The 12,441-nt window shown below is 45.7% G+C and overlaps 1 protein-coding gene across 2 annotated transcripts; it reads right to left on the bottom strand.

Moving 5' to 3' along the window:
- Positions 1 to 196: 196 nt before the first annotated feature.
- LOC8031670 (MOB-like protein phocein) lies at positions 197 to 12,272 on the bottom strand. 2 transcript variants are annotated; one of them, XM_029977392.4, is made up of 7 exons: positions 12,189 to 12,272; positions 11,752 to 11,814; positions 11,580 to 11,680; positions 8,639 to 8,690; positions 7,889 to 8,055; positions 6,467 to 6,578; positions 197 to 1,830 (listed from the first exon to the last, which is right to left on the bottom strand). In XM_029977392.4, the coding sequence occupies exons 1-7, from the start codon at positions 12,246 to 12,248 to the stop codon at positions 1,708 to 1,710; spliced, it is 678 nt and encodes a 225-aa protein (XP_029833252.1). In that variant the 5' UTR covers positions 12,249 to 12,272; the 3' UTR covers positions 197 to 1,707. The 2 variants fall into 2 exon arrangements, with proteins under 2 accessions (XP_029833252.1, XP_002406742.1); XM_002406698.5 differs by having other exon boundaries at positions 8,648 to 8,690.
- Positions 12,273 to 12,441: the final 169 nt, after the last annotated feature.

Genomic DNA, 12,441 nt, shown 5'->3' with positions numbered 1-12,441 from the left:
TATGGTTAATTTTGACTAAGTATGCCTTCTGTGTGAATGCTTATGCAGTGCCTGCTATAAGCAAGGTATGCTTTATGTTGCCTTGGTGTGCGTGACTTTCTTGTCATGTCCGAGCGAGACATTTTTTCATATAAAACTTAACCTATAAACACATTAAAAAAAGCAAAAAAAAAAAAAAAAAAAGCAACCAACAGTGTGGTTATTATAATGCTGTGCTTTTATTCGTATGCAGCATCGTTTTGCAGGTTCTGCTACTTCAAACAATGTCTAAAAGGGCGGTTTCACATTTCGTGTCATACAAACTGCTAAAATCATAGAACGAGACCCACATGGTTCTGATGCGGTCAAAGAATGCCACCTTTGTTGTTATTGACCAATTTCAAACGAGCATGATTCACCCATGGTAGTCGTGGGCAAAAACTTGTAAATGTCACGAGCTTGACATAGTGAATATGTGGCTTCCCTGTTCCTTTCAAAGCGAAATATTTAGAGCAGCAGGCATTTGAACAGCAGGTATGCGTCCATAGGGAGGTAATGTGACCTGTGACCACTTAATACTGTCAGCTACTAACCGGGCTTTCACAAGGGTATTGCTTTGCAAGTGGTGGTGCTTTGACAAAGCTCCCTTTGAGATGCTGAGCAAACCATGCGTAATGCAGTAGCCAAACAAGAAAAATGTGTACACTGCTCACAGAGGTGAGGAATTATATAAAAACGTGGGGAGAGATGTTTGCAAGTGCAGCGTTCAACCGTCTTAGTCGAGCAGTCGTGAAAAATCCTGTTCGAGTAGGCTTTTTGGTCTGGAAAACAGTGCTAGCCACGTGCTTGCAAAGGGCGCTAAGGTGTTATTCTAAAAACAACCCCCTTTGTGTAGCAAAACAAAACGGGTAATTTATCTCGAAAACAGCAATTCATTGTTATGTAGAATCGAGCTAAAGGAAATAAAAAAAGTCACAATCTGGCTTAGAATTCATATTTACTCTCGCATGAAATAAACAATAAAAATGGCACCGCAGGTGCGCTCAGCTACAGGGGAAGCGGGCGGCAAGTGTTTTTATCAGATCTCTCACAATCCCACAAAATTGCCGGAGCCCACACTTGAACTCCGGAGCAGATAAAACGCCGAACATTGCAGCCAGCCTTCAAAATAGTCAAAAGTGTTGACTCGCACGTAGCCAACTTTAAAAGTGGTCTATGAACCGGCATGACACGTCAGAGAGCCTTCTAGCATTTACACTATCAAGAGGTCCTTTCTCTCGCACTCCTCCCAAGCCACGTCCTGCTGCGTGCGCACTCCAAAAAAATAAATATACAAATGGGCAACAAAACCTCGTAATGAAACAACCGCCCAACTCTGCCACTGGTAGCATGTCCTTGGATTGCTCGAAGAGTTTTGGGCATACAAATACGCCAACCAAGGCCCTCATAAAGAAACACCCCCCCCCCCCCCCCTTTCCACTCCATCCCCAAGAAAAGCAACTAAACCCAGCACTTCTGTTTCTGAAGCAGTACGAAGATTTGAAATGGATGAAAAAGAACACTGCTGAGGTTGCAGCTATAGTAGATGTCCGTTGCTTTGTGGTTACAGTATGCAGTTAACCGGCGGATTCCTCCCACAAAGAAGGGGGATGAAAAAAAAAAAAAAAGGTTGTCGAAGACGACGGCACGAATCTACGGGTCGCTGATGAGGTGTTGTGCCCAGAGTCCTCAAGCTTCGCTCTCCCCCGCCGTGAGCTCTTCATCTAGGATGGGAACAATGAGGTTGTCCTTGGACATCAGGTTATACTTCGTGACGAAGGTGGTGAAGCGACGACACAGGCACGTCTCCTTCTGTCGGGACAAAAACATACATACGGTTGGCACATGCGAAGCGCCCGACTACTTTTCTTTTTCAAACATAGGACGTGTTCGAGGGCTAAAGCTTATGGGAAAAGCGTCATGTTCAATGCAAACAGTCGCAACCGCGTTGGAAGAAGAGAAAGGAGGCCGAAATTCCACTCTGGCTCGATGCATAGCAAACAAGGGCTCCGTCAGGTTGAGGCACTGCACGCAAGTGCGGTGGCAAGCCACACAGCCTCGAAAACGTGTGCGCAAATAAGGGTGATTCCTTGGGCTCTTGCATGCTGCGCCATCCCGTGGTGTTTGTCAGAAGTGGGAGTGAACCTTCCGACACACTCGCTCCGCAAAGAGGCGGAGCCGTTTAGACACCTCTCTCTTCCACCGAGCGGTCACAACGAATCGCAATTAATTGTAATCAACGAGATTTACAAAGCAACGCTGCGGGAATCGAATTTCGGACTGTGCAATCCGTAGCTCGACGTCAGGGGGGAGAGGCGAACGAAAGCACAAGCAGATGGGCAGAGCATAACCCCTGGGAGCCTGCGGCGGAGGCGACTGTCTACGCGAGCAGCTGGCTCGACTATTGAATAAACTTGTCACCATCGTTCTGACAAACCTGGGGTGCACAGGTGTCGTGCATGCAACACACCGGAAACCACCCAAAACTCCCCGCAACTAAGCATAACAAATAATGCAAGCATGGTACATGCACGACACATTCTGTGCTCCCTGGGTTTAAAGAGATGATCGGGACAAATTGAATTGTTGTTTTTTTTCCCTCAAGCTGAAGGGAATGTTTTACACCATGAAATGACCAGCGATTAGACTCTGAGGTATGATAACATAAAGGCCAGAACCGTTGTCTTCAAAGGGACCTAAAAACAGAAGCTGTCGGCCGGAAACGGAAAGAGCTTTTTTTACCTCCACAATTACGTACGGACATCATTGTGACTTTCCGGTAGGGGTGTGCGAACATTAATATTTTCGAATATGAATAGTTAGCTCTGAATATTAAATTGAATATTGAATAGCTGAAGGCGAGTGCATTAGTTCACTGCATTTTTATTTCCACATGTCGGAATGCCTCATTGATGTTAACGAGAATAAAAATGCAAAAACAAAAATTCTAGTTGTAGGGACCATAGAGTTATTATAATGTACGCTAGAGGCTCAACTGGCGCTAGTGTGCTGTTGCAAATTGAAGCAGACAGCAAGCAGTCCGAAATTGACTTCCGGTAATGTATTTCTATGGAAAAAAGCGAGTGCATTTCCTCTCTGCGCTCGATTAAAAGAGCAAATATCATGAAGAATTCGTACCTACTAGGCACATTAGAACATTTCCCAGTCACGCAGATAAAATAATTAATCAGTTACGGCGTTTTTATTTTAAAATCGTGGCATGAAAAACGGTGCTAAAACTGTTTGGTACATGTATTTTTGTGCACTGTCGGACACTGTTAGCGCGAACACGGCGTCGGCGCTTTCCAGCAGGGTGGATTACGTGCCAAACGAACGAAGGACACGTGGAAAACCAAGAGAGACGGCAAGAACTACGCAGTAACACTGAATAAGTAACTCCTTGTGCTTGCAGATGATCAAAATAAATTGAAAGTCACTTTGCAATAAATAAGTATTGCTTTATTCTTTCTGCTCATGAATGTGTGCGAAGCGATGCTTGTTCTGTGCTCAAATCATCACCCGCGCGCTCCAAATCTTTGCAAATAGGGGGAAGCCAGAGACAGGTGCGCGATAAAAACTGCCCGACATAGGAAATAATAAGAAAACACATCTTTCGTAGCCCACATACTTTATTCTTTACGTTTCGAACATTTTTTTTTAGGCACTCGTAAAGATGCACGACGGGGTCATTTTCTTATAGTTAGAGGACAGGCATATTAGCAATATATAAGCACCAACGGAATGCTGGCGGACTTTTAACACACTCTACATTCCTTTCGATCATTATTTTGCTTAGAATCGTTGGTCGTTTTTACATACCTGCCATTGAACAGAGGTTTGGGCCTGATATATAGCGAAGTTTAACATCGTTCAGGGGTAAAAGAAAAATGCTGTAACTAAAGCAATTACACTTTCACAATAGTAATAAAGGTGCATACTATCCGGTACAACCGAAATAACAAGCGTTATTCATGTTATTTTCCGGCGACGAGACAAAATTCACGCGCGTTTTCCCATAGGAATACACAGGAAGACTGGAAAAGTAGACTGCATGCTGTCTGCTTCAATTTGCAACCAGAAGTCCCATAGACACTAGCGCCAGCTGAGCCTCTAGCGTTTATTGTAATAACTCTATGGTAGGGACGAGGATTACAAGTTGTCATGCAGAAAAATCAACTACTGCACATGGTCAGGTAGGGGGCGCTCCCTTCGAGCAGAAACAACTCCTCCGGTCACGGAAAAAACTTTCTCACTCGGCACTGAAGTGGCAGGTATTGCCAATTATTTGAAGCAAAGCTTTGCCAGGCTAGGATATCTTAAGCATCCGACATTTCGCCACCACTCACACGGATCACTCTCTCCCTTCAGTAGTGCCCCTTCTGCATATGCTGCAACTTCCCATTCTGAAGCTGAAACCGCTTTGCTTTCCACTGCACTTTTGGCTAGGAGGTTAAATGCTTCTTAAAAATCTGGTGAGAGCGTTGAGGCTTGGTCTTGTCTCTGTGTTGCAGCTTCCGGCTGGGTTTCTTCAGTAGCAGCACATGAGGCTAGCTCTCGCAGCACCAGATCTTTTAGCCATGATAATTTTTGTTTTTAGGCTTTAAAAATAGTGAACTTGAAGCGTGGATCCAAGAACATGGCAAGGCATACTCCCTTGTCCTCCTCATACAGAGTGACCCTTGTCTTGATGGATCCTATGAGTTCTGCACGAAATTTTGATGCCCCAGCACAGTTACCTTGGGTAAACGACAGATACTTCTCAGTACTGGCAATAACAGTGGCATCAGACAATGGATGCTTGTACATATTCAGAAACGTCTTTCCACTCTGATGAACCAAGTCCATCAACGTCACAGTCTGAGATAGCAGTTCCACAGCAACTGCTTCTTTGAGGTCCAGAAGACGAGACAACATCAGATACTGGCTATTCCATCTCGTCTCCATGTCTTGCACCAGATGTAGTGTGTCCTTTCCCATCTTCTTTTGGCATTCCTCAAGCATTTTCTATGCTGATGAACTGTGCTTGTAATGTACCACAATATGCTCCACTTCCTTGCACAGGCGATCAATGGCCAGCTTACGGCATCTCGCATCAATAATCGCCAGTTGAAGCGTGTGCGCAAAGCTCTCTCTTTCCGTCCGTGGAAGTCTCCTTACCGCAGCATGGATGTAGCATCCGTTATCCGTCACGATGAACTTCGCTTATTCACCGGGTATCTCCCAGTCATGGCTCATTTCGTCCAGCATAGTAGCAATGTTCACAGCACTGTAACTGACAGTTATATGTCAAGCGTTTAATGTTATCCGCTTCATCATGAATTTTAAAGTGAAAAGATGCCAGGTGAAGCTCACATAACTTTCGTTAACGCGCGATGTCCATATGTCACTTGTGAAGGCAACAGCGGTAGTGCCGCCTTCAAAGGCACTGTTGAGCTCTGCCTTCACCTTTTTTCGGGTGTCGTCATACATTCGTGGCACAAGCACGTGCAAGAGTATAGAGCGGGATGGTAGGCGATAGTTGGGAACAGCTTCTGTCAGAAGCTCTTTAAAGCCGCAGTCTTCCACAATGCTGCAAGGCTGTGAATCAAGCGCCACCATGGCGGCCACTTTGCTATTTAGTACTCGCACCCCCTTTTCTGGCAGGGGCTCCGTACGGCGCACGGAAGTCCATCAGCGTCGGTCAACCTTTTCCTGGCGGACCAGTGGTATAGTGCCACGATGCTCTTTCAGCAATGCAGGATGTAGTTTGAGATGGTTGACAAGGGGCGCTGTCGTACCTGTGGGCGTTTGAACCATTGACTCGCATGCCATGCATTGCACCATTGATGCCGTTGCTCTTGCAAAATATTTCCAAAAAGCGCTTCTCTCTTTGTTTTGGTGCCATTTCTCATTCGTTCCTACGCTTCGCAGACGGTTCACCGCAATCGCCTCCGTACGCCACAACATGGGTGGGCGAATGCGAAAGTGCGCACAGTTTAAAAAGTCGGGAGTCACAAGGGAGCAGAAATACAGAAACTATAGCCTTGGACCGCAGATTACCTCTACCTCTACCGACGCAACCAGTTTAGGTTGAAGCCGCCATGCTGCTATGTCGCTGGGACTTGCTTACCGAAACCAAAACTTGCATTTGCACATACGTTATCAATTATTCAATTATTTTTGAATATTCATATTACGACGAATATTTGAAAAATACCAGACTTGCTTTACAAATTGAATATGAATACTAAATGTATAATATTCTAATCATATTCGAAATTTTAAATATTCACCCGCCCCTACTTTTCGGTGATGCAGCTGGTGCTGGAAATAGCTGTTGTTTCACGACTCCTTCAATTAAACGCGGACAGCCATAAGTTTCACTCTCAAAACGAACGTCTACGAGCGGACCCTTGGACACTAATTCCAGCATACAAGCACCAGGTCATGCAGAGACGTGTCCACCTACTTCGAACTCGTCGAAGGTGGCCCTGTGGTGGAAATAGGCGTGGGAGAATATCCGGTACACCCTCCTGCACACAGAGCCCAGCTTGGCCACAGACGATTCCTTGATGCTCACCCTGCGAGCCGACGGCACAAACACAGGGTTGGGACGTCTCTGGAAGCAATTCGACTTTACCGAGCCGGTAGCCGTCTGTACAAAAAGTACCAAAAACGCAAAAAAGGTAACAGGGGGCATACTATATTGAATTACGTTTAATTATTTTGCTGCAGCTACCGGCCATTTAGAGGTTGGTAGATATGTCCACCTTCTCAACGTATTCTCCCTGGTGCCAAATGCACTCGTGTGGCAGTTTCTCCACGCCCTGCTGCAACCGCTTTTTCGCAGTGCGTCACACCCACGCCTGGACAACTGCTTCCGGCTCATCCACAATCACAACATGGTGTCGTTGAGTTTTTTTTTTTTTTAATTTTCCCGAAAAGGTAATAACCGCTGGTGCTCAGGTCGGGCCGTGCACAAGCACAACCAAACATCCGATGGCTCGTACAATGCGTCGGAAAGATGGGCAAATTTGATTGGGCGCCAGCTAATCACAACCTCGTATGAATGCACATAACACCGTGATTTGTTGGCAGCTGGTTGGATTCGGCCATCAAACTTTTGGTTGTGCATGTGTACGACCCAATCTGGTCTCCAGCGGTTATTGCATGTTGGCGGGCCATTAAAAAGAAACTGCAAGGACGCCAGTTGGTGGCCATGAATGAGCTGGAGGCGTGGATGTGACACACTACCCAAAAAGTAGCTCTCGCAAGGCAAGAAAAAGTTGTCACACCGAGGGTGCAAGTGCATTCGGCTTCAGGGGGAATATGTGCAGAAGGCGGACATCTCTACCGTCCTCCGAGCAGCCAATATATACAGCCCGTAAAAATCCCCCTCAAAAGGACGATGCCTGTAAAAAAAATTGCAGACGGTCTGATTCTGTTACTAGTTTTCACGAAAAAGTTCCTTGAATGGGACAATTCTAAGGGGATGCACACATTTTTAAGTAATTGTGTTTAACTAATTTAAATAAAACAAGATTTTTATAACTCAACTGTCTGGAATGGGAGACACAAAAAAGTTAATTTTCATATAGTCCAATGTTTTCTGCACAAACGCAATGCTGGATACTCCCCATCCGAAACAAGCGTAGGAAATTCTTTTCTACCAAAATGTGAAAGCTAAAAGATGCACTTAAAAAGAAAGCATAATGTATAAACGAAGGGTGCGTTCAAAACTGTACAGCTTACAAACATAAAATGCTCTCTCTAGAGAGGGAAGGAAACAGATGCAAGGCTGCAAGGACACTGCCACAGCACCAGACAACGGTTTACTGTAAGTTTTTCTGTTTGGAAAAATGCCGGAGCAAATGCCACAATCTCGCCTCACCTGCTGGGAAAATACTTGTTGCTGTTGAGAAGGCATGCAGCGCCATCCAACGTATGCCTCGTGTAGTCGATGGCTGGGCACTCTTTGGGGGTCTTGTGCGCTGCACACAGGAATATCCACTGCTCTGTCGCAGTCATCTGCGTGCAGCTCTCTGCGTTGCACTCCGCCTGTGAAAGGAACGACCATTCCAATATAGGGAGTGAACTACTTACTACTAATGCAGACAGTGTGGTTCCTTGCTTATTTCAAGGACATTGAGACTAGCATGCCACATTGTAATGCCACCTTTAAACAGTGCTCTTGCTTGCCTTATACAACTGGCTATTGGAAGGCCGACTGTGTGTGACAACCGTTTGACAACTTGTGTCGACAATCAGGAAAAAATGCTCCAAGGTTTGCGGGATCTTGGAATAAAGTACCCCCCGATGAAACATGCTCGTGCTATGTACCAAATTAGGGGCACTAATGAACATCTCTGGGATTGGCAGCATCAATATCCAGTCGACAGCAAGAATTTCATTGACGGGTTATGTCTCTTTTTTGAACCGATTTTGAATGTCGTGACTCGGATGTTTTTTTTTTACAAGATAATGGAACACCGCAGAAATTGTCGCGTTTACGGTTTTTCAAACAGGGAAAACGTTCAAAAATCATTTTCTGCATACGACTCCGAATGCCCACAAAATTCCTGTTAGTAACTGCCTGTGCAAGACATGCAGTTAGCAGAATCATTACAAAACAATTACAAACCTCACATACCTGCAGCTTGACTGCTAGGCCATTCAGCTCCATGCAGAACTGTCTGCAAGGGGAAAAAAAGAAGGAACTAAATTTGCAGTGTTAAAGGGCGTTTGGCACACCTCAGTGAGGGACTGAGGATCGACCTAGACCACCTGAAGGCAACCGAAATTGTAGCGACACTACAGCCACAATGCAAAAAACCTACGTCGGACTGTGGGCACATCAAATGACATTCTAAACTTCCAACTGAAGATTTCTGGGTCAACATTTCTGCCTCATAGCATCCTCGATCATCCGCACCGGTGCGCACCGGGGCATTGAGGTGCGCCCCTTCATCTTCGATCAAGTGCACCGGTGCGCACCGTACGTCCTCGATCAACGAAGCGCACCCTCCTGGTGCGGCTTTTCGTTGCCCCAACGCGCACCAAGAAAATCGGCGGTGCGCCGGGGGGCAGTCCCACCAGGCATTGCGGCCAGGAGCGGGAATCGAGAAGATGGCGGGAGTAGCAGACGCGCAGACTATCGAGATGGCGATCTTGCAAAAACGAACACGCCTTGCAGCTGCACTAGATGATTTCCTCGGGTCTTCTGACGGCGAGACGGCTAGACGACGAGCTTCTCACCATCGCCGCGATTACTGGCGATTGCTGCAGTGGCAAGGAGCGCCCGAAAAGCACGAACTTCGTGGAAAGCGGCGCGAGGCGTTTCAATGACAGTGAGGTACGGCTATTATCTGGTGTTTCGTTTTCTTGAACTAATAATGATGGCCAACATATACATGTGGAATTGTCAACCGCTTCGTGACCCCATCGACAATCACGTCCACGATGTTTATTTCTGTGGGACCGTCAAATCCGCGAGTAAAAAAATAAAAGAAATTGACAGCAGACGGGCATCGTGCGCTGACCTACGCAAAATAAACGAACAAAACGCGAAGTGACGCAAGGTGGAGCTCGCCGCGGTACACCGGCGCGGCGCAGTTTGTCCTCGATGTTGCACCGACATCGCGCTGCACGACCGAGGAGCGCTGTGCACTGTGCTGGTTTCAGGGCGATTCCGGTGCGAGTTGATCGAAGATGCTATCAAAGAGAGATATGAAAACAGTGTTGTAAATGGATGAGAGAGCCGGTGTAGGAATAATGGCCAAGTGTTTTACACTCTACACCTGTGCCTCCTCGGGGTAACGGTTAATCCGTTACCCCGAGCAATCCCATGTTAGTTAGCAAGCGCTGGCCCTATTGATGCCAGATAAACTATGTAACTCTGACTCAGGTGCTATACTCCATTCACCCCTAAGTAGATAGTGCAGTGGAAGCTATGCGCTCGGCCAGTCGTTTCCACCTTAAGCGCCATTAACACACTTGCAAACGAGTAGTACTGTACTTACCACACCGTGCAAGATTTTTAGACTAGCTTATTTAGCTTCTGGATATTAAATAACATTATTGTTCTGCATATGTTATGTCTGCACTGAAATTTTGCATGCACATAAACCAATATGTGACCAAAGAACATTAGATTTTGAATCCGCTTCTTTATGCAAAGAGCTGGGTCATGAACTTGCCCCAGGTACCTGTCCGCTGGCATCGATAAAAGAACAATTGAATGTCGCGTGTGAGGACCAGTCGACTGGTGCCGACAGATCTCATGTAGTGGTACTACCGCATCCCAGGCCTTGCATGTGGCGGCTGCTCGAGAGAAGCTACATAATGCAATAAGTAGCACATTTGATATCAACTATGGTTTACTTTGTGTAATAAGACTACACTTGGTGTAATGTTTTATTTACATGGTACCAATTCTCGCATTTCTTTTTTCTTTATGCATTGCAATGTAGTTTTCTTAGGTTTACTCACGGGCAGCGTGCTCGCGGTAGTGCAAGTGTTAGTGGTTTTCGTGCTTTTGTTATTTATTCTATTTGACATTGTTTACAGCCCCCTTATTATGTAATATCCTTTTTAAACGGCCATTAAGGATAAATGACGATGAAACGAGTGTGACTAAACAGTTTTTTCGCGTATAAGTCGCAGCAGCCAGTAAAACACTGCATCACTTTTCCTTTTGAATAATTGAGGGTAATGAACATGTTTAATTTCAATTGAGATATCAGGGTTGTAATGTTGCAATAAAAGGCTGCAAGCTGTATTTTTGTTTAAAAATAACCAATATGAAGAAAAAAATCAGTGTTTATGCCCTTTTCCGCAACCCACCATTGGATCGAAGTTTTGTTTTGCGCCTACGCATATTTTTTTCCACCACTTTTCTTCTTCCAGTAACCTTAGGTTCCATTAACGGGCTTCGGAACTTGTAAATATCCCGATAGGCCACGCGCGAAGTCCTGCGCGCTCTTGCTTATTCCATGTGACACGGATGAGAGCGAGAGGATAGCGCAGTTGCTCACCTTGGAGAGCAACTGTGCTAAGCATCGCCTTTGTCATCTGTTACAAGCGCTTGCACCCTAAGTTTCCGGCATTCCTTTCAACAAAAAAAAAGGCAAGCAGCAAAAAAAAAAAGTTTGTCAACGAAACGTTTTACAGTGGTGCTGTCGACGAAATGATTTTCGACGAAACGTCACAGTGTCGACGAAATGTGTGTCTATGAAACGTGTGTCCACGAAAAGTTGTCCACGAAACGCAATTCCACGAAACGAGTTTCGACGAAATGATAGGGACCCCTTTATACCTACACCGAGAGTGGGGTCAGGTGATGAAAGAAAGGCAGCTGATTGGTCTGGCAAGTGTGTAGCTTCCAACGCCCTGTCAGCTTAGGAGTGAACGAAGCAGAGTGCTGCTATGTGCCATGCAAAACAGATCACAAGCTGGGAAAGTTTCAATACCACTAGGCAACGAGAAGTGTGATCGCTAATGCGTCATCAGGTCGCCCACAAGTTTGCTGGAATGCTGGAAGTGGTATTTCCTCAATGAAAAGATGATGGCATACAGCGCCTTACCTTAAATGTTCGTACTTCCATACGCCCTCGTCTTGGCTATCCGGAGGAGTCAGTATCTCATCGACGTTGGTCGGGTCTTTGCGGATGGCTTGCTGGATAAACTGCCGGTGACGGAGGCAAGCATGAAAGAGTTAGCCACGGTAAATGCGACCAATATCGCTAAGTCCCCTACCTGCTGGACGGCCAGAGTGCTGTCCATCTCTTCGAAAGGCTCATCTGGCCAGCTTGAAAAATTCTAAGGAGTCAAAAAAGAGGGCGAACAAAAATTAAGAAAACAAGTGACGCTTGCACATGAACTGACGAGGTCAAGTCGACGTCGCTCGCGAAAAGTTCACTAGATGGATGGAATGAAGTAGGATATATGATGACTACTTCTGACAGGTAATGCAGGTAATACTCGAACAAACAGTGCACGGAACGTCCAAAAATGTCCCCATAATTCAGGAATTACAAGATGTGGAGATTTAGGCGAAGCGGTGCGCTAGGCCTTGGGTAGAAACTGGCCAACAGTACTGCTCACATACAACTACTTGCTAGCAGTTAAAGTGACCCGCATTGGTGTCGAGTCTTTGTGATATCAGAATAAATCTTTAACAAAAAATTACAAACCCCCGCTTTTGTTCCCGGGCGATTTCGCCGAAGAACTGCAGCGCTGTCGGCCATCTTCATCTTGGCGGTGAACAGACAGACGACGAGTGGTTAGAGATACAGTTACTCTAAACAGCGTGAATCAGTCGGTGGTTTGCGCCACCTAACTGTTGTTTACTTTAAAAAGTGGGGGAAAAAAAAGAAACTGTATTTGTTATAAACTAATACAAAAATTAATGCAGAATTATTAAAATTATTATGAATGCCATGTAAA

The sequence above is a fragment of the Ixodes scapularis genome, unplaced genomic scaffold, assembly GCF_016920785.2.
Source record: "Ixodes scapularis isolate PalLabHiFi unplaced genomic scaffold, ASM1692078v2 PGA_scaffold5__190_contigs__length_132052651, whole genome shotgun sequence".
Taxonomy (NCBI): Eukaryota; Metazoa; Arthropoda; class Arachnida; order Ixodida; family Ixodidae; genus Ixodes; species Ixodes scapularis.
The sequence above is the reverse complement of the archived record's forward strand: the minus strand, read 5'-3'. Positions and strand labels throughout refer to the sequence as shown.

Bases quoted from the DNA above. Each gene is read 5' to 3' on its own strand.
- LOC8031670 (XM_029977392.4), bottom strand. From the start codon at position 12,248: ATGAAGATGGCCGACAGCGCTGCAGTTCTTCGGCGAAATCGCCCGGGA. The intron at 11,815-12,188 runs GTTTGTAATTTT...TTGACTCCTTAG, and splicing joins GCCCGGGAACAAAAGCGGGG to AATTTTTCAAGCTGGCCAGA. The intron at 8,056-8,638 runs GTTTGTAATTGT...TTCCTTTCACAG, and splicing joins TCAAGCTGCAGGTATGTGAG to GCGGAGTGCAACGCAGAGAG.